Here is a 22636-nt window from a genome sequence, read left to right as displayed (position 1 = left end):
TTTATTAGCATTCATGATTTCACGTTCTAGACAGAGAAGCAAAAGGATACTTGAGATAGAACAGCGTGCAGGGCATTGACGTTAGGGAGAGCGGTGGCAGGTTGAGGCAGTGCAAGGTAGCTTGATGTGGCTGAAGCAGTGAGTCACAGCAAGAAGAACTCAGACTTTGAGAAGGGTGGGGAGCAAGTCTCTGATTGCAATGGTGTCTTAAACCTATAGAAAAGACAAACATTATCTTTACATTGACTAGAGAATGACTTAACTGTACATGGGTGATACAAAACAAAATAGTTGGTTACCAGAATTCACAGTAACATTTATGTCATGTGTTGGTGTTATCAACATGTATAGAGTTTATGGGTCTGTGATCCATTTCTATGTAAAAAGCGTCCCCTACTTAAAAACTGGGGAAGAGCTGGCTTAGTCACTTGGCCTAAGCTTGCCCTGGCAGTGACAACAATGAAATGAATAGTAGCAGTAATGGTTAATACTCCCTGCTCACAACGGCAGTGTGAAGTTACAGATGAGGGAACTGAGGCAAGGAAGGTTACCGAACTTGCCAAAGGGACAGGCCTCTGTACTTGGTGGCAGGTAGGTGAATAGAAGGCAGAAGCTGAACTTGGAAGTGACCTCTATGGCAGTAGTTCTCAACCATGATCCTTTCAAAAAGAAGGAGGTATAAGCTGGTGGCAGGTAGGTGAATAGAAGGCAGAAGCTGAACTTGGAAGTGACCTCTATGGCTGTGGTTCTCAACCATGATCCTTTCAAAAAGAAGGAGGTATAAGCTGAGATCTACTAAATCAGGCTTGGGATGGACAGATGAGACACATATTAGTACTTTTTGTTAACTTCTAGTAAGGCTCCTGTACACCAGAGTTGAAGTCTGCAGTTCCAAAAAGTCAGCCATACAGAAAGAGCTTGGTTCATAAGAAATGTGAAAGCTAATTCAATCAAATTTGCAAAATACTATGCAAAGAAGCCAGATCAATAACATTATGACAAAGATTTTATCAAACTTGGTACTTACCGCTGCTTGACTGACACTTCTGAAATTGCATACGTTTAGCTTCATGAGCATTTAAGTTTGGAAGAGAGTCTGGAGTCCCTAGATAATTGAATTTGCTCCTTTGCTTAGGTAAGGAGAAGGGACAGGGAGAAGAAGGTCTGGGAAAAGGCAACTCTTTCTCAACAGACATTTACTGTCCATTAGGTTTGTGCAAGGTACAAATTTGTGCTTGACTCTGTGGTGATACGACCATATGTAAGTAATGTCTCATCTTTTATGAGGCCGGCATTATTAGGACAAAGTTCAGAAAGGGAAGCAAATGTGAAAAACAGAATCCTCATCAACAAATATTAGCAAATAGGATCCAGCAATATATAAAAGTGATAATACAATCATGAGAGATGGGAGTTTATCCTAGGAATAAAAGGATGGTTCAGAGTTTAAAACTCAATCGATGTAATTCACCAGATTTAATCTAAAGTGAAAAACTGTATGACAAATTCCATAGATGCAGATAACACATTTAAAAAAAATTCAGTATCCATTCATGATAAAAAAAAAATTCTCAGAAAACTAGAAATCTAAGGAAGCCTCTTTAATCTGATAAAACCTTACATAAAATCTATGGCTTATATCATACTTAATGGTAAAAGACTGAATGCTTTCCCACTAAGATTGGGATCAAGGCTAATGTATCTCCTTTTAATCACTTCTCTTCATGAGTCAGTGTAATAAGGCAAGATAAATAAAAGTATACTACAAATAAGAAGGAAAGAATTAAAGCCACCTCTTTTTGCAGATACATAGAAAATCCCAGGGTATCTAGAGAAGACCTACTAGAACTAATGAGTAGTGCGTTTAGTAAATTCACAAGATACAAGGTCAATTTACAAAAATTATGTTTCTATATGCTGGCCCAAAAAAAACATTATGAAATTCTTAGGTACAAATCTAAAAAGTGTGCAAGAGCTATATGTGAAATACTTCATCAGTCTAATGGGAAAAAATCCCAAAAAACAAATTAAGGCTTAAGTAGAGGATCTCTCCATGTTAGTGGGTTAGATTACTTAATCTGTTTTTTTAAATGTTTATTTATTTATTTTGAAAGGGGTTGGAGGAGCAGAGAGAGAGGGAGAGAGAGAATCCCAAGCAGGCTCTGCCCTCAGCACAGAGCCCTATTTGGAGCTCGATCTCCCGAAGTATGAGATCATGGCCTGAGCCAAACTCCAGAGGTGGACACTTAACCAACGGAGCCACCCAGGTGCCCCAAGGCTCATTATTACTAAGACATTAATCCTCCCAAACTGCTGTGTATCTTTTCAGTGGCAGTCATCTCCTTATTTTTTGACTTCACCATACCTGCATAATAATAAACCTGCTTTTGGTAGCATTGACCCATGAACAGGGAGTGTCCTGGGAGCTCCAGACTTCTTTCTCTACTCTCACTCTGACTGTGCCTTCACTCAAGTCATGTGCCTAATACCAGCTGCACAATAATACTTACCAAAGTATAGATCCCTGTCTCCCCTTGGCACCCTACATACACTAATGCTACCACCACCCACTACCCTGTCACCTCCGTATCCTGCCTAACTTTACCTTTTCAACCTGATATGTAGAATCAAGATGAGAAATGCATTGGCATCCTTGATTTTTGACGTGGTGCTGGATTGACCCCTTCTAACTGGGAGATCAACTTCAAGTCTCCTGTACCTATGTCCCAAACCTACCTTTTGTATTCCTGACTTTTCCTAATTAGATTCTCATATTGTGCTCTTTGGGGAAGAGGAAATTTTTTTTAATTTTTTTTTTTAACGTTTATTTATTTTTGAGACAGAGAGAGACAGAGCATGAACAGGGGAGGGTCAGAGAGAGAGGGAGACACAGAATCTGAAATAGGCTCCAGGCTCTGAGCTGTCAGCACAGAGCCCAACGTGGGGCTCGAACTCACAGACCGCGAGATCATGACCTGAGCCGAAGTCGGACGCTTAACCGACTGAACCACCCAGGCGCCCCGGGGAAGAGGAAATTAATACTGGATGAGGAAACCTTTTTTTAGTATTTCTCAAAAAAATTTCATGATGGAACTTGGCGTAAGTTTTGTATTAGGATCATAGGTGAAGAAAATTTCCATTTACTATTTTAAATTGTTTTTATAAAAAATGCTATAAAATCAGCTGGTCTTAGTCTTTGTTATTACTCATCACCCCCTCTCCCAAGGAAACACTAAGCCCTCCAAAATTTCCATTGTTTACAGAAAAGGCTTATTGTAGGTGTGGGAACAGATTGCATATTTTTATCAGAGAACATCATTATTTAAAAGTAGTACAGGAATTTTAAGAAAAAACTGAACTTTTAGGCCTGGTTGTGCTAGCATTTGAAATTTGGCTGTTTCATTAAATATTAACGATTAATCCTGAAATCTTCAATATGAAATGCAAAAAGACCATTTGTATCAATGTGGATGGAACTGGAATATATTATGCTAAGAGAAATAAGTCCAAGAAAGAAAAATACCGTATGATTTCATTCATGTATGGAATTAAAGAAACAAAACAGATGAACATAGGGGGAGGGAAAGAAAAATAAGAAAAAAACAGGAAGAGACCTCTCAAATACAGAGGGCAAACTGAGGGTTGCTGAAGGGGTGTTGGGTGGGGGAATGAGCTAAATGGGTGATGGGCATTAAGGAGGGCACTTGTTGGGATGAACACTGGGTGTCGTATGCAAGTGATGAATCACTGGATTCTGCTCCTGAAATCATTATTATACTATATGTTAACTAAATAAATAAAATTTAAATAAATAAATTAAATTAAAATAAATTTAAATAAATTTAAATTTAAATAAAATTTAAAATTAAATTGGATTTAAATAAAATTTAAAAATAAAGTAAAATGTAAAAAATAGATATTAGTAATAACTAATTTTATTCAAATATATCCTGGACCCTCAGTGAAGCCTGTCACAATCACATTTTAGTAGTATTTGGTAAATTGCCTCTGTAAGCCCAACTAGTAGCCCCAGCCTATGAAAAATTAAGTTCTCTTTAGAAGATTGAATAGGTATTTGTATTCATGACATCAAAGATCTCAAGAAAAATCGAATTCTCATTCTTCCACCATCCCACTTTTTCTTTGTCATAAGAATTTGCTTTGTTAAGCAAAACAGATATGTCCAGAATATAGATGTTATAGAAGGGACAGTGCTTGAGTGTCCAGTATGACACCTTTTTTACCCTCCTGGGATCACTAGGTATTAAATATGGTGGTGAGTGAGTCTGTGATCCTTGAGGAGCATTCCTTTTGGTAGTGTCTAGGATTTGGTATCAGTGATTTCTTAAAAAAATTTTTTTTTGATGTTTATTTATTTTTGAGAGAGAGACAGAACATGAGCAGGGGAGGGGCAGAGAGAGAGGGAGACACAGAATCTGAAGCAGGCTCCAGGCTCTGAGCTGTCAGCACAGAGCACGATGTGGGGCTTGAACCCATGAACTGTGAGATCATGACCTGAGCCGAAAGTGGACACTTAACCGACTGAGACACCCAGGCGCCCCTGGTGTCAATGATTTCTAAGGAAGAAAAATTTCAAACCTAGCCCAGGAAATATTTCTGTAAGAGAAAGTTCCTGAAGTTTCCTTTCCTGACAGCAAGTATGGAACCCATACCCATATGGGTTGTCCCTGGGGAATATGAGCTGTGGTATCATCAGCTGACTTCTCAGGTTGGTGGAAGAAAGAGCTCCTCTTTGTACTCAAGACTCCTTCTTCTCACTGGGCTATGGGTCCTATATCTCCGTGGAGACTTCCCTTTCCTGCTTTTTCCATCTCTCTCTGTTGGCTATTCACCTTCAGCAAACAAATGATTCCCTCAATCATAATAACAAGAAACCAACCTACCTTTGATCTTATTTCCTCTTCTAGTTACTTCTCCATCCAGCTTATTTGCTTTATAGCCAAAGTTCATAACCCTCAGCACAAAACAAAAGCTCTTTAACAGTATCAAATGAGGCCCTGATTAGTCTGGCCTTGGCTCTATCTCCTGCCATTTCCCACTTCCTGGTCCCGATAACCCTGCTGCAGTTTCAGGGCCACTCATTATGCATCAGAATCTCACCCTGGCTATCCCTTCTCCCAAGAAGTGGCCTCTGACAATCATAGATCAGGCTAAGTGGCTCCCTTGTGTTGGCAAAGGATCTTAAAGATGGATTTTGCTAAACCCACTGAATGTTTTATTTTGTTTTCATACATGTGTGTGCTGGGCATCTCCTATTTGTTGTGGGATCATGTTTGAAAGATTCCTGTACAGTTTGTCTTGGTTCTGGTTTTTTCCATGCTCTATAATTTCATCAGACTCTAACAAAAGGTGGTCTCAGGTCCATCCTGAATGTTGTGTTTCCCTCTAGTTTCTCTAAACCAAATAACACAGGGCAACTTAATATCAGCTCGGCTTTGTTGGGGGGCGATGGTGGGAAGTAGTGAACAGGCCTGTCTGACATCCCCCTGCAATGGACTCTGCCCTGTTAGAATTCTGATTTGGAGATAGGTGTGTTCTCCACCCTCCTTAGGTCCCGATCTAGAATATCTCTGTTCAGTGTGAAGGTCAAGGTGTTATGTGTGTACAAGAATCACCCAGACACAAATGAAACCCCTGGGAGGACAGGAATAGCATTTTATGGGAAATCTGGCTGAGGCCACATCTCCTGTTAGGGTCCTCTGTAATGTGCAGCATGCCTGTGCTCAATATAGTGTTGGCACAGGTATGTCTGGAAGGTCATGGATAACACCTCAGCTGGCTTGGCATGTGCTAGTTACGCAGTCTCCACTTCTTGAATTACTCCAAATCTTTGCACTCCAACAACCATAAAATAGACATTTCACACAGTTTCCTATAGGAGCAGTGTTTTGTGTTGTGGTAGCTCTTGGGAGCCCACATATGCTATTCAGTAGTGAGACCTAGATGGATAGACAGAACATGTGCATTTTTGAAGTTGTATCAACATGCAAATGTAAAGTGGTATTATTTGGATACTACTTCTGTAATAGAATGCTTCCAGTTTTCCACCCTGAAATACCAGGAAACTTCTTCCAGGTAAAAATAAAGCAGGATTTTCTAACTCCAAGATGGTGTTGGTTGCTCTTGAATCTTAAGGCACAAAATGTTTTGGTAAAATCTGGTTGAGGAATGTGGGTTCTGTCTCTTATATAGAAGATGTATGGCAAGCTTTATTTTATTTTTTTAATGTTTATTTTTTGAGAGAGGGAGAGAGAGCATGAGGCAGGGAGGGACAGAGAGACAGGGAGTGAGAGAATCCCAAGCAGGCTCTATGCTGTCAGCACAGAGTCAAACACAGGGCTCAGTCTCAACAGTGAGATCATGACTGGAACTGAAATCAAGAGATGGATGCTTAACTGACTGAACCACCTGGGCACCCTTAGCAAGCTTTATTTTTAAAAATTTTTTTAATGTTTATTTATTTTTGAGATAGAGACAGAGCATGAACAGGGGAGGGTCAGAGAGAGAGAGGGAGACACAGAATCCGAAGCAGGCTCCAGGCTCTGAGCTGTCATCACAGAGCCCGACGTGGGGCTTGAACTCATAGACTGTGAGATCATGACCTGAGCCAAAGTCGGAGGCTCAACCGACTGAGCCACCCAGGCACCCCCCTTTTTTTTTTAATTTTTTGTTTTGAATGTTTATTTATTTTTGAGAGAGAGACAGAGCATGAACAGGGGAGGGTCAGACAGAGAGGGAGACATATTTTTAAAAACCTAATTAAGGGAGCCTGGGTGGCTCACTTGGCTAAACATCTGACTTTGGCTCTGGTCATGATCTCATGGTTCATGGATTCGAGCCCCAAGACTGGAGCCTGCTTTGGATTCTGAGTCTCCCTCTTTCTCTTCCCCTCCCCCACTCATACTCTCTCTCAAATAAACATAAATTAAAAAAAAAAAACCTAGTTGGAATAATCTCAAATCCATTATACTAATTTTCACGAAGGAATTCTCACTAAGGGAATTTTGGGAAGTCCTGAACAGGTACCAGTTAAATCCAAGTTGTTAGAAATTATCTTGAGCCTGACTGGTATAAAACAAATTCCATTGCCCAGATAACAGGCCCTGTGTGATGCCTCCTAAGACTCTTTATTGGAACTCAACACAGGGTGACTATTTAACCTTCAGAGCTGAGAGTTTGTGTTGGGAGACACTCTTGGGTGGAGACTTCCTGTTCTTTCCTACTGCAGGATGAATTGTGCAAATGATTGTCAAATAGTTGGCTGGGTTGAAAACTGTCACTAAGTCTACACCAATTATTTGTTAGAGGAAGATGAGGAGGTGGGGGTGATCCTCACCTTTATTGCTATTACTTCATTTAAGAGATTTTCAGAGTCACTAGATCTTTGGTATTTGAATTAAGAAAGTCATTGTTGAATTTGAATGAATAGCAGGTCACTGAAAGACAGAATTGCTGCAGGGAACTGGGAGAATGGAGCAGCTAAGGGAAAGTGTTCTTGAGTATAAGCAGGGTTCTTCAGTTGCACCGACCATAGATAACAAGCTAATACCTTGTGCAGCAGTCGTCCCAGGATGGTGATTCATAGCAGAGCCTCTCTTGAAGTTGCAGGTACTCAGTTCATTTATTCAACAGTTATATACGGATGCTTCTTAGGTACTAGGTTGTGTTCTAAGTGTTGGGGGATGTAACCGTGAACAAAACAGAAGTCTGTATTCCCATGGAGCCTGTAGTCTAGTAGGGGAGGACAGACATTTCATAAATAAACAGATTTATGTGGTTAGAGGTAGAAAACTTTATGAAGATACATAAAGTAAGAAATGAGGGATATCGATATGGGTCAGGAAAGGCCTCTTCAAGAAGCTGAGAGACCTCGAGGATGTGAAGGCCTACGGGAGGTGATATCTGAGGGAAGTGTTCTAGGGGAACAGTGCAAAGATTCTACAGGGTAGCCAGTGCAGAGGTCTAAGGCGGAAGCATTGAAGGCAAAGCAAGTGTGAAGAGAGGGAGAAGTGTCAGCCAATGTCAAGACTTGTGTGTTATACTGAGGGACATGGAGAGTCAGTGGAGGATTTTGAGCAGAAGAGGAACATGATCTAATTTACATATTAACATGACCACTCTGGCTCCTGGGTCTGGGTAAGAGATCTGGTGCCTGGGACAACAGAGGTGGTGGTGATAGAGGTGGTAAGAAGTGGTCAAATGGGAGATACACCTTGAAGATAGAGCCAGTGGGATTTTAGGATGCCTACAGTGTGGAGTACAAGAGAGCAGGGATCAAGCATGACTTACAGCTGGGGGGATGGGGTTGTCATTGACTAAGGTGAGGAAGATTGTAGAGAGGGCAGGGATTGGATTGGTTTGGTTTTGTTTTCGGTGGGGACTGGGTAGAATGATCATGTGTTCTGTTGGATGGTTAAAGGGACAAAGGCAGCTTTTGCTATTCCTGTGTCCTCATATTGGCACCCTTAGATACTGCAGACCTCTAAAGCTTCTGAGGACATCTGCCCACAGTAGCAGGACTCAGTACTTTCTGTTGGAGAATTACTGGGCCTGACTTAAGTTGTTGGTAAGCAGCGACGTTGAGAAGCAGCCATGGGAATTTATAAATTTGTAGTGCGTGATGGGCCCGAGCTTCCTGCTGGCCCAAGCACTCTGGGATGGGTCTTCCTTCCTGGGGTCACTCCCTTTCTCTTTCTGTCTCCTGTCACTTGTCACTGCCATTACCTGCTGATTCTAGCCAGGGTTTCTTTGCTTCCCATCTCTAAGCACTGACAAACACACAGAGCTTCTCTCTTCCTCTCCTGTACACTGATTGCCTTTCATAATAATGGGAAACTGTACAAGTATTACAGTAGATTCCTTTCTTTATTCTCCCTTGCCCTGTTTCATTGTGAGAACTTTGTCCTCACTGGGTTGCACTAACCTGTATTTACACACGTAAAATCAGAATTTGTCTTATTTCATAAAAATACATTTGCTAGGGAAAGAGAGTCTGGTATTTCTGGGCATTTTGGCATAGAGCTGGGGAGGGAACATAGTGGTGAGGAATGAGAGGAAGTGGTGAGGAAGGAGAGTGGTTAGGTGTTACCATTCCCTCTTTCTTCTTTTTTTCTTTTTTTCCTTTTTTTTTTAAATTTAATTTTACCCTTCCCTCTTTCTAAGCTCTTCCACTGTTGGCCTGTTACTACCAGACCTGCTCCTAAGACCTTTCTCTATGCCATGTCAGATGCAGGTGCCTGATGGTATGGGAGGGGGCGGGGGGATGGGGCCCATTAGCAGGAAAGGAAGAGTATTTCTGAATTCTAGACCTTTCAGTAGGCACTAGGGTAATCCCTGGTTTGGACTCTAAGAAGAGCAGGACCAGGTCTGAGTTATAGAAAGATAATCCCAGTATCTATAGCAGATTGGGCACAAGAGGAGAAGCCAGAGACAAAAAAGTTGGCTAGAAGATAAGAAAAGTTTGTGCAAGAGAAGTAGAGGGCTTCTACTTCCCTTGTCAGTGAGGCTTAACAGGGGGGAACTGAAGGAAACAGAGGGAATGGCCACAGAGTGAGCATGGAGCTGAGCCGTGAGAGGTGCTTGTAGAACCAGTGAAGGCAAGAGGCAATAGAAGTACAATGGGAGTTATGTTGACTTCAAGGAGCCTGTAAGATCCCCAAGTGGGTGAAAATAAGGTTCCTGGAATTGCTTCCCACTGCCCCTTGGAAGGCAGATGGTAAAAAAAGGTGAGCTCACAGGAGGCACAGGGGCTGGAGAAAGACTTGGGAGCTCTGGTCACAAATCGTGGTGTTGTGGTGATAACAATGGGATTAGGGCTGCAGGACAGTTCCTGGGAGGTCATCTGTCTGTCTTTCTTACACATATTTCCCACACATATTTCTTAAACAATTTTTGTCGGGGGCCCCCGGGTGGCTCAGTTAGTTAAGTGACTTTTGGTCACAGCTCAGGTCATGATCTCATGGTTTGTGAGTTTAAGTCCCGCATCGGGCTCCACCCTGACAATGCAGAGCCTGTTTTGGATTCTCTGTTTCCCTCTCTCTCTCTCTCTGCCTCTCTCTCTTTCTTTCTTTCTCAAAAATAAATAAATAGACATTAAAAAACAAACAAACCTCATTTTGCCAAGGTATGTTTTGTGCTGGAAGAATGACGATAGGTAGTTCTGCTCCTGAACGGGGATTCGATTATTTGTCAATAAGCCGGCAATGGCTCAGCCATTACTCATGAAACAGTCATTATCAGTCACACACATAAGAACTTGCCTTGGAATTTTGAGTTCCTTTCAGCAGTTTGTTGAAAACACCTTCATGACGGAATCTGTGCTGGTGCAAAATACCTCATGCCTGTGAACTAATCATTGAGCTATGTGCTGGGGTCTGAGAAACGTGAGCTGGCATGACCAGCCCCTGCTTCACTGCAGGTGTAGACGGGTGCCGAAGCCCTTGCTTGGTGCTCTTGTGCCCAGTGCGTTTGGCTCTTAATTTCCTGTCACATATGTTCAGTCACCTCAGCGTAATCATAGAAACCTGGTTTGTTGGCTTAGGTTATAAGGGGTTACGAGTCTCTTCTCAGTATAACTTCGTGTATGTGGAAACCTTGTGAATAGATCATTTTAATAATGGAGTTCATTGTTCCAGGTATTCGTTATCAGGGTAACTTGCTTTTTTGGGAGTAAGGGAAGTTAGAATGCTCAGTTCCCACTGTTTTTAGTAGGCAGGTTATTAGCTAACATTTCAAACACTTTGCAGCACAGGTAATTAAGTTACTTGACAACATCAACACTGCTTCGTACCTGTATCATGCAGTTCTTGTAAAGGTGGTAGTTTTTCATTCACTGCTCTGATTTAGAGGGTTGTTTTTTTTTTTTTTTTTTCCTGTAAAAGGTTTTAAAAACGTAGAAACAGGAAGCCAATGCCAGAATTGATCCGACTCGCTTTTCCCTTCTTAAAGAGCTTCTCCTTAGCCCTCCTGCCCTGCGAGGCAAGCGCTTAGGCTGGCCCACTGCAGTTTTCAAGATTGAAATCAATCATTGGATTGCCGTTCTGATAACACTGCCCTGCAGGGCAATTACCACCAATCCCTCCAAATCCACAGAACGTGGTGAAAGGGATTGCTGTGGAAATAGATCTGGGAGACAATTACATATATTCAGTTGGCATTAATTTTTTTCTTTGACCAAACAGGAAGAAAAAGTTTCATTTTATAAAGTTTGCTTTAAGTAGATAATTTTAGTACACCTGAAACTGGCGTAATATTGTGTCAAATATACTTCAATTAAAAAAGGAGTAGGTAATTTTATATGTTAGTATATACATTTATGTGGTGAAAATGTTTTCACAAATTACCTTACAAAGGTGATTTTCCTAAACAAACTGATCTTATATCATATGTTGTATGTCTCTTTAGTTATTTACATATGCATATTTTTCTTGGCTTCTCAACTGGGCTTGGGTATATTAAAAAGGAGTGCCGTACTTCTGCTGCTATTGTATTCCACATAATTCCTGTCACAGTATTAGGTCTGTAATAGACCATTTCAAAACAAATCTGTTTTGGGTGAAACTCAAATGTAGTGGGAAATGCATGTTTCAGATTTTCAAAATCTGGATTTAGACTAGGAGGGAACTTCAGTACCTAACCACCTCCCATTCACATCTGCATATGCTTCGTGCATGCCCACATTTGTAAATCTATCATGTCAGGACTATTCTGTGACATCATTAGGAAACACATACTCTATGCTCGGGGTTTAACTGGTATATTATAAAGAGGTTCTTGCTAATTGAGTTTGAAGGAACAGTTGGGCTGCAACAGAGTTGTGTCCCCGGGCATTATTGACACCACGTTATTTGCATGGGTACTTTCACTAATGTATTATACAATTATGTCCTTATTTGTCATGTGTTCTCCATAACTTGGTAGATAAATTTGAGCTAAAAGTAAATTGTTCTTGGTTTTTCACAGGTCTCATCAGAAAATTGAAGACTCAGAAGAAAGCAGTGATGAAATTCTTGCCCGTCTAACGTCTGCGGTAAGGCCTTGCAGTTTCCCTGCCTAAGGGTGCAGAAAATAATGAGGGCCAGGGTCTTCAAAGGGAGGCAGTTTGGGTAGCAGTGCAGAAAGACACTTGCTCTGTGGTTGCACATCGATGTGGGAGGCCCACATCAAGGCAAAAGAAGACATGACTTTGACTTACTACCCTCAATGCAACTTCTCCAGCAAGATCATACATATATATTCCTAGTGGAAAGTTCCTGGAACCTTAGTGGAGGCGTGATAGTTGATTTTTAAAATACAGTATGACTTAACCTAGGGAATGTTGTGACCTGTTGCACAAAGGAGAAAAGACGACAGGTTTCATTAGAAAAAAAAAAAAAAGAATTACCTCAACCAACAAAAGGTTGGTTTCTAATGTACTAGGTTGCAACATTTTCATTGTTCTTTAAGCCACTAATCAGAGTGGGTAATTGCCTTGTTAGTTGAAGAAAAGGTCATGTATGCCCTTCTTAACACAAAAAGCAAGCTGTGGTTGCTGGTCACTGAGTCCTAGTTTTTGACAGGCTCTAGTAATCCTATCTGTTAAAGTCTTTATCCATTGGTTTGGCTTTCTGGAAATTTTTCTAGCCTTCCCAAAGATTCTCTAGTTGTGCTTTAACTGCATTATTGAAATGGTAATTGCCGAAAATTATGCTGGATTATGTACATGGATGAAACTGATCTTTCACAGAGTTTTATACACCAGGCCTTAGCATCTATGCACACAGCTTGAAAGTTGAAAGTTGCCTTTCCTACTGTTCTGGAATATAGCTTAAAAAAGTAGTTTTTGACTAAATACAGTGATTGGTAGTATAAAAACTTCATGTGAAATGGAATCTTGAAGCATGTTAAAAAGATTTAACATGACCTTTGCCATTTTTTATTTAAAATTTCTTCATTGAGGTATAATTGACATACAATGTTACATTAGTTTCAGGTGTATAACCTAATGATTTGATATTTGTATATATATATTGAAACATGATCACCACAATAAGTCTAGTTAACATCCGTCACCATCTATAGTGACAGAATTTTTTTTGTGTGTTGTGGACTTTTAAGATTTGCTCTGTTAGCAACTGTTCATATATCCAGTAGTCACCAAGCTGTATAATACATCCCATGACATATTTATTTTATAACTGGAAGTTTGTACCTTTTTTTTTTTTTAAGTTTATTTTGAGAGAGAGCATGAGCAGGGGTAGGACAGAGAGAGAGGGAGAGAGAGAATCCCAAGCAGGCTCTGCCTTGTCAACGCAGAGCCTGATGTGGGGCGCAAACTCACAAACCACAAGATCATGACCTGCTGAAACCAAGTGTCAGATGCTTAAGTGGCTGAGCCATCCAGGTGCCCTGGAAATTTGTACCTTTTGACTCCCTTTACCTGTTGTTCCCACCCCCGAATTTCTCACCTCTAGCAACCACCAATCTATGAGCTTGTTTTTTGTTGTTGCTGTTACTGTTTTTCGATTACAAGTATATGTGAGATCCCATGCTATTTCTCTTTATCTGATTGATTTCACTTAGTAAAATGCTTCAAGTTCCATCCATGTTGTCACAGATGGCAAGATCTCATTCTTTTTTATGGCAAAGAAGTATTCCATTGCATGTAGATACCACATCTATTTTAGCCATTCATCCATCAGTGGGCATGTAGGTTATTTCCATATCTTGGCTATTGTAAATAATGCTGCAGTGAACTTAGGGGTGCACATATCTTTTAATGTTTTTGTGTTCTCTGGATAAATACCCAAAAATGGAATTGTTGGATCATATGGTAGTTCTATTTTTAATCTTTTGAGGTACCTCCATACTGTTTTCCAAAGTGGCTATGCCAGTTTACATTCCCATGAGCTGTGCACAACAGTGCCCTATTCTCTATATCCTCTCAACATTTGTTATTTCTTGTTTTTTGTTTTTTGTTTTTTTTTTGATGATAGCTGTTCTGATAGGTATGAGGTAATATCTCACTGTGGTTTTGATTTGCATTTCCCTGACGATTAGTGATGTTGAGCATGTTTTCAATTACCTGTTGACCATCTGTTTGTCGTACTATTCAGGTCTTCCGCCCACTTTTAGTTGGATTGTTTGGTTTTTTGCTGTTGAGATGTATGAGTTCTTAATATATTTTGGTAGATATGTGACTTGTAAATATTTATCAGATATATGACTGTACATATTTTCTCCTATTCAGTAAGTTGCCTTTTCATTTTGTTGGTTTCCCTTTGCTGTGCAGAAGGTTTTTAATTTAATAGTTCCACTTAATGACTTTTGCTTTTGTTGCTTTTGCTTTTGGTATTATATCCTAAAAATCACTGCCAATACCAATGTCAAGGGAGTTACTGCCTATATTTTCTTCTAGGAATTTTATGGTGTTTCAGGTCTTACAGTCAAGTCTTTAATCTGTTTTGAATTGAATTTTGTGTATGATGTAAGAGTGATCTAGTTTCTTTTGCATGCAGCAGTCTAGTATTTCCAGCACCATTTATTGAGGAGATCATCCTTTCTTCATTGTATATTCTTTGTTGTACATTAATTGACCATGTATGGATTGGTTTATTTAAGCTCTTTATTCTCTTCATTTGATCTGTGTGTCTGTTTTTATGCCAGTACCATAGTGTTTTGATTACTATAGCTTTGTCAATAGTGTGAAATCAAGGAGCATGATGACTCAAGGTTTGTTCTTCTTTCTCAAGATTGCTTTGGCTTTTTAGGGTCTTCTGTGGTTCCAAAGAAATTTCAGAATTGTTTGTTCTTATTTCTGTGAAAAATACCATTGGAATTTTGACAGGGATTACACTGAATCTGTAGATTATGCAGTTTAAAATATTGACCAAAGAGGAGTGCCTGTTGTGTGCAAAATCGTTATAGCCATCCGTTTAAAAAGCATTCACTATGGACCAGATACTGTGTCAAACATTGTGTTTGTTTGTACATACACATACATACACATTCTGTTCAACTTCACAACAACCCTATGAAGTAGGTGGCATTATCCCTGTTGTATAGATAGGAAAGCTTGTAGAGGTTAAGTAAATTGCCCAAGGTCACTCACTTAAAAAGGAGCAAAGCCAGGATCTAAAGTTGGAATTTTCTACTTCCTAATTATGTTTTCTTAACTACCATGCCTCATTTTCTTGGTAATGTAATATATTATTGGGATAGTTGCAGAAGCAGCAAAGATATGTAAGATGTTTCCTACAGCCATACCAGGAAGACAAACACAGAGTTAAGGTACAAAGCAATTGGCATTTGAGTACTGAATAGAGTGGTGTATAGATAGTAGATTCAAGAACAGTAACAGAAAGCTTCATTGAAGAGACTTGAACTACCATTGAAGACAGTCAGGGTTTGAACATGTGGTAATTAGGAAGATGTATACTCTAGCAGTGGGGTTTATTGTGTGCAGGTGGAGGGATGAGAAAGTAGAAAGGGAGAATACTGAGATGCCAACTGGCTGGAGAAGAAAGTCCCGGCTAAGAAAAGTGAAAGACATTTTGAACAACAGATTAGCATTATGGACTAGACATTTAAGAAAAAAGAAAGATGACAGACACCTGTCTCAGTTGATGGAACATGAGACTCTTGATCTCAAAGTTGTGAGATGAAGCCCCCAGGTTGGGTGTAGAGCTTACTTTAAAAAAAAAAAAGAAAAGAGATGAGTTGAAGAGGGGAGACTGAAAGGCTGACAAAAACCGACTTTATTGTGGTATTTGTGGGAACGGAAAGAAAAATGAGTTCAAAAGCGACCACAGAGAATTTTTAAAAAATCAGTAGGACTAGGTGAAGGTGGAAGAGGAGTCAGAATGAATGGAAAAGTGATGATAATCGTAGGAAATTGAGTAAAATACTTGGAAGGAAACATACAGAGTTTGGACACACTGAGTTTGAGGACATAGAAACATAAACTATATAAATATTCAAGAAATACCTGGACATGTGAATCTGGAGCTTAGGGAGGTTGGGGCTAAAGTTACAAGAACCAGTCACAGAGAGGTTGTCATTTGAAGAGCAGGGTGGGAGGTAGGGTCTTGGGGAGCATCCACGGTAAGTAGGAAGATGAGAGGACCATGAGAGAGAAATAACTGAATGGTTTATACCATGAAAATAAAATTCAACGATGCCACTCAGGGGTGCCTTGGTGGCTCAGTCGGTTAAGTCTCCCACTTCAACCCAGGTCATGATCTGAGTTTGAGCCCCACATTGGGCTCTGTGCTGACAGCTTGGAGCCTGGAGCCTGCTTCAGATTCTGTGTCTCCATCTCTCTCTGCCCCTCCCCAGCTTGTGTTCCGTCTCTCTCCCACTCAAAAATAAATAAACATCAAAAAAAAAAATTTTTTTTAAAAAGAGAGCCTCTGAAAAGGTGGGATAGACAGCAAAGCATTTGCTAAATATTTGGTTGAAGTGATCTTACTGGAATAATCTCCAAGCTAAAAGATTGAATGGATTGAGGTAAGGTATAGGTGTAATGGTAATTAGCGATGAGAATAAAGTACAGAGAAGAAAATTTCATCTCTTTAAATCCATGGGTCATTGGTCTAGGATAGTGAAAATATCATTGAACTGAAATTGAGGACCTTGATTCTTAATTCTTCCAACAATGTGTCATTGGTTAAGTGGTTGGACTGGACCATATCTAAGTTCTAAAAGTCCTCCATGCATTGTATAAGCCTTTGTGAAGGAACCATTGTGCCTCATGTGTTCACAATGTAGTCATTCCTATTGTCAGTGGTATCAAAACTTTGTTACATAGGTGCAAACACCATGTAGGAAGGAGAATATTTATGCACATCAGTTCTCATCCACCATAACCCCCAAACACATTAAAGAGCAAAAGTGACACACAAGGGGCGCCTGGGTGGCGCAGTCGGTTAAGCGTCCGACTTCAGCCAGGTCATGATCTCGCGGTCCGTGAGTTCGAGCCCCGCGTCAGGCTCTGGGCTGATGGCTCGGAGCCTGGAGCCTGTTTCCGATTCTGTGTCTCCCTCTCTCTCTGCCCCTCCCCCGTTCATGCTCTGTCTCTCTCTGTCCCAAAAATAAATAAAAAACGTTGAAAAAAAAATTAAAAAAAAAAAAAAGTGACACACAATGTGGAATTGTTAATATGCTCTTCAAGGGTTTGTGTCTGGGGGTATTACAAAGGGGGTGGTAATCTCCAGCAGTACAGTTTTCTGTGCTGTTTTATTCTCTTGTTATCAAACTTGAGAGCTTTGTATATGTGGTCTTATAAGAAATCGTTCATTTCTTTAACCCCAGTAGTTTATTATTCCACCTTTGGTTCATCAAGGGAAAGGTCCCGTCCTCTAAAAAAAACAATACCTACCCTGATATTCTACCCTGGAAGAAAATCTCACAAGTCAGTTTTTATATTAAAGGAACATAAGAAGACAGTGCATATGTAGAAATAAAATTGTCATGATGACTCAGTCAGATTTACAGTTGTTAAATTTACATAAACATGAATGATAAAAATGTTCTAGCCATGTTTCTGGTGATTTTCAGGAAAGAGCTACTCTCCCAAGTACCTAACATCCCAAAACCTTAACAGTAAGACTCTGTAAGAGGTTTTCAGTTGAGGGGAAAAGAACATGGCTCGAGTAGACTCCTTGCATTATAGAATGTCTCCAGAAACACTCTGGGCATTATTATCGGGAAAGAGTTTCCCTGTTTGTACGTACGGTTTCTGCCTCAGCACCTTAGCTGCTTTTCTGATATCTTCTGACCCTACAAACTTTGATAACTTGAAAACCTTTTCTTTCTCATTTACTGTGAATCTCCGTTGGTTTGTTAAAGCTGAACAACTGAAAAGAGCCCTTGAATTACAACCTACCTGCTCCTATCCTTGAAGTTCTCAGCATTATGTTATTTTATTTTATTTTATTTTTAAACGTGAATTCTAACAGTGTTCATGACAAAAGCATTCAGAACTGATGATACAGCTTTTATGTTTTTGTTACAATCCAGGGTAAACTAAATGTAGGGGAGAATTTATAGTGAATTAAGTATGGGTGTGAAAGCCATAGTTCTTAGGATGTAAATTTATGAAGTAAGCTAAATTTTGAGAAGAACCAAGAGTACTTGGAAACGTTCAAAGAAAGGAAATGGAAACATGAGCATCCTTGAGTAAGAGATAAAGCTGATTCTAGGCTTCTATCTCTTACTTAAGACCAACATCCAAAACAAACCCTACCAGGCTGTTTCTCTTTCTTTAGAATAATTTTCATGATGGAAATTGTAGAGATAAGAAAACACAAATTGAGTGAAATTTGTGATTTTTGTTCACACAGTCTAATTGTCAAGCCACTGAAGTAATGCGAGTTAGGCTACATTGTGAATTATGTATATTAGATGCCTGTTTGGTGGTATGGTTACATTAGTGGCACTTACAAAAGGAGAGGGGGCATGTGGTGTGGTACTCTGTGCTGCTTGGTCCTGAAGTCAGCCATCACTTAGATGGTGAGAAAGAACAGGGTTGAATGTCTGCAATAAAACATTAACCTGGTGGTGGTAGTGATGGAGGGTTTGTGGCCATACCTTGAGAGATGAATTAAAATTACAAATCAAGTGTTGCAAGTTTAGGAAGAGAGATCAAAGAGGAGAAGGACAAAATCTAAAACTCTGGGACTATTAACTAGACACTCTTACTACCTTGTATTCCTTCTCAGAGCTGATTTAGTTTATCATTCTTACCAGTTTAGATGGTTTCTCTGTATGTTTCTACTCTATCCATTTGTTCATTTTCTTCAGTTCATCCAACTTTATCCTAAAAGCTCTGCATATGATGCTTTTTTTTTTTTTTTTTTTTTTTTTTGGAGAGAGAGGAGAGAGAATGAGCATATGTGCATGAGTAGGGGAGGGACAGAGGGAGAGAGAATCTTAAGCAGGCTCCCTGACATGGTGCTCAATCTCACAACAGTGAGATCATGACCTCAGCTAAAATCAAGAGTTGAGGCCTTTAAGCACTGACCTACCCAGGCACCCCTACATATGATGCTTTTAATGGAATTTCTAAATTCCTTCTCATAGGGTCTTCAGGTACAGTATCATTCTCTGAGAAATACCACTGAGCTGAAAAAAAAAAATCTCACCAACCAAACCCAAATTATAAATGGAGTGTCTGCTAAAAGTTCTAGAAGACCTTGAAGCAAATGAAGCACCCCCCCACCCCCCGCCCTCCAAGCAAAAATTCATGCTAGGATATATAATGTTGGGTGAAAGTTTAGAGAAAAAGAAACCTGCTATGAACTTTCTTTTTACAGGAACAAAAAACATGGTTTTAACTGACTGTTTGTCACTGTCACAAAAACATTTTTCCCTGCTCAGTGTCCAGAAGTTGTGACTTAACGCCATCAGTTTTCACATCACCTGTGAACTTGTTCTCACATGATTTCTAGCATTCTTTGTAGTTTAAGTCTTGTTTTCACTTTTTCTCCATTTTGGATCCTACTTTCTAGGTAGAACAGACCTAGTTGAGTCTCATTCACTAAGACCTGCACCTAACTTGGGGCTTTGTCTGATTCTTCTCCCAGTTTGTCTTTTCCTTAGAGTTCTTGGGAAATACTTGTTATGGAGGTACAAGGAACTGGGTCTTAATGAACAGGCAGTTGTCCTGTATCATCAAGTACACAATGGAACTCAAGGATGCAAACTTTTCGAGATGGTCTGTCCTGCTGGCTCTTTCCTTCCTTTGCTGTTGCCTATTCTTATGTTCTACTTCTGCACATTTGGATCTCCTCTCCTTTGCCATGTCCAGTCTTTCAACCTGAAGCTTCAGTCTTTTTCTATAAGGATGTGCCTTTCACAGGCTTTGGGAAGCACGTGATGTGGTTAGGATTCCTTCTGTTCATACTTGAATCTGCACGTTGGGTTTGGTACATTGGAGAAATTCCCTTTTAAACAGTAGTGTCTGAAGATAACAGTGACAACTTTTTCAATTGGAAACTTTAAAAATGGTACCAGTTGAGGGAGCAGAAGTAGCACGGGATCTGGGTTTTGAGGAGTCTTTAGAAACTTAGAATTTTGGAGATCTACTTAAGAGATTGTTGCCAAGTTAACAAGGTTTGGGAATAATCTTAGGCTAGTGAGAGTGGGGAGATTAAGTCACATTTAATACATGATAAGCACAATCCAGTGATGATTTTTACCATATTTAGAAATAGATTTTTTAAAACACTAAAATGCTAGCTTCCACTCACCCTTTTTTTTCTGGCTATCTGCCTCTTCCTTTCTGGGGAATGGAGAAATGGAGTGTAGTTAATCTCCCTTTTCTTAGTCTATCAGGGACTTGAGCGGGCGTGTTTGCTCAGAGAATACAAAGTAAGTTAATCCCCCCGGGAATGACTAACGTTCTGTCTGGCTGCTACAGGATCATGAACATCTTGTTACCTTATATTTCTTATCTGTAGGGAACATAAAATTCCTATTTGGAATCATTACCTTGGCTCCAATGTTTCCAGGGGTTTAAGAGTTACCGTGTGATTTGGGGAAAAGCCAAGTAGATTGAATTTTGAGAAAAAGTGTCAAATGAGGCCCTAGAAGGCAGACCTGATTTCAAAGAACATCAAAAAGGCACCAGAAGAATTATAGCACATATCTGGCATGGTATTCATTGTTCTTGTCATTTACAAGAAGCCGAGGGACTTGTTAGTACCTTCCCTCACTGTTCTTTAGAACTACCCTCATCAGCTAGAGTGTCCAAAGGGCCTTGGGCTGTGGATGGTAGGTCTCTCGGATCACGTGGACAGCTAGTAAAGCTCCTTCAGTTTTCCTCAGGTAGGATCTCGGTGACATTTCACTAACCCATGACTGTCAATATTTTTTTTAGATTTTTTTTAAAGTTTATTTATTCACTTTGGGAGAGACAGCACATGTTGGGGAGGGGCAGAGAGAGAGAAGGAGAGAGGATCCCAGGCAGGCTTTGCACCGTCAGTGCAAAGCCTGATGTGGGGCTTGAACTCACCAACAGTGAGATCATGACCTGAGGTGATGACGGACTCTTAAGCGACTGACCACCCAGGTACCCCCATGACTCAATATTTGAACCGATAGCCAAATGATAGATTCCTATCCTATGTCAATAAAAAATGCTTATGTGTTTTATATCTATTGCATATCAGAACTGTTTTCTTCATCCTGGGAATAAATCCCTAAATGCCACATGTACACACACACACACACACACCAACTTTTAACGTTAATTACTAAGTTATCTCTGTTTCCAAAGAAACCATCTGTGCATACTCAGATTATATGGTACTCTCATTTAACGCTAGCCTTGAGAATTTCATTTTGATAAGCAGCATAATATATGCTGTTTCACCTATCGAAATGATGCCAGTGAGGGAACATTGATTTAAAAGCATTTGTTCAGGAAGTGTGAGTGTATAGAACCCATTCAAGAATAAAAGAGGTCTCAACAAATCCCTGTGAATAGGAGTAAAGTGTGTGTGTTTGTATGTGTGTGCATGTGTGTATTCATGTATATTATGGTATTGGGGTATCTCTTGCCAAGATGAATGAAATCATTTTGATATGCAAAACACACAGAAGACATTTTTAATTGACAAGGAATAGAAATACACGATTCAGCTATTGATTTGTATAGTGACACTCATGTGTTTGTAAAGTGTTACTGTGAAAACTTATCTGAGGGAAGCTGAAAGAGTTTTAAAAGAATGATCCATGAACATTTCGTCTTGGACTGCCACTTCATGCATTTGTTTAAAATAGAACTTCTTACAGCTGCTTACATGAAATGTAGTTTTGCATCCTTAAGGCCATGTAATAGCTTCTTATAATATGTCCATACATGCAGCAGGACCAGGAGACATATAAAGAAATGAAAATTACTTGAGTTTTTGGTGGTGATGGAATAAGGTAGATTTTAACTTAATTTCTGTTATATTGTTGTAGAACTTAGTATATAATGAAAGTTTATGTGAATACTGAGTAGCAATCACGTGAGTTCCACTCTTATGTTTGTAAGTGTCAAAATGATGGTAAAGCCGGTAGTGAGTTGTCATTACTGTGGGTTATGTTTGCAGTTCTTTTTATTCATCTGACACTTGGATAGTTTGGTTTGAACATAAAGACTTCGCAATTGAAAGTAATTTCAGAATAGAAAACATTTCTGTAATGAAACTACTCATTAGTAACTCATTATTAACTTAAGTGTTTATTACTTCCTAGGTTACTTTTCTTGTGTGTATACTTTTTTATGAAAAAAAGAGAGACTCTTTTATTTTGTGATCTGTACTTTTTACGGAGTATGTTTTCAGTGCTGAAAAGCTGCCCCTATGGCATTTGTAGTGGTTCCAAAGTATCACATTCCATGGAGTTTTCATTATCTCCTATTTTTGAACATTGTGGTTATTTTCAATCTTTTGCTATTGTAAACAACACAGAGATGAACTTCTTGGTGGGGGAAATTATTGAAGAAACTTTCTTGCAGATCCCATTTATTATCCTGTTGTTGATTTAAGGAAGACATCGGTAAAGGGCTAAGACTGGCTAATATTTGTTGAGTTCTTATCTTGTGCAGGCATTCTGCTAATGCTTTTCGTGCACTGTCACATTTCAATCC

The 22636-nt window shown here is 39.7% G+C and overlaps 1 protein-coding gene across 2 annotated transcripts in view; it reads left to right on the top strand.

Moving 5' to 3' along the window:
* Positions 1–22636, top strand: part of RAPGEF5 (Rap guanine nucleotide exchange factor 5) — a 225900-nt gene that overhangs the window by 51976 nt on the left and 151288 nt on the right. For both annotated transcript variants that reach the window (XM_049642887.1, XM_049642886.1), the window contains exon 6: positions 11983–12049. In XM_049642887.1, the coding sequence (XP_049498844.1) occupies positions 11983–12049 (67 nt within the window). The remainder of the gene's footprint in view (positions 1–11982; positions 12050–22636) is intronic.

The sequence above is a fragment of the Panthera uncia genome, chromosome A2 (genome assembly GCF_023721935.1).
Source record: "Panthera uncia isolate 11264 chromosome A2, Puncia_PCG_1.0, whole genome shotgun sequence".
NCBI classification, from domain to species: domain Eukaryota; kingdom Metazoa; phylum Chordata; class Mammalia; order Carnivora; family Felidae; genus Panthera; species Panthera uncia.
The sequence above is the reverse complement of the archived record's forward strand: the minus strand, read 5'-3'. Positions and strand labels throughout refer to the sequence as shown.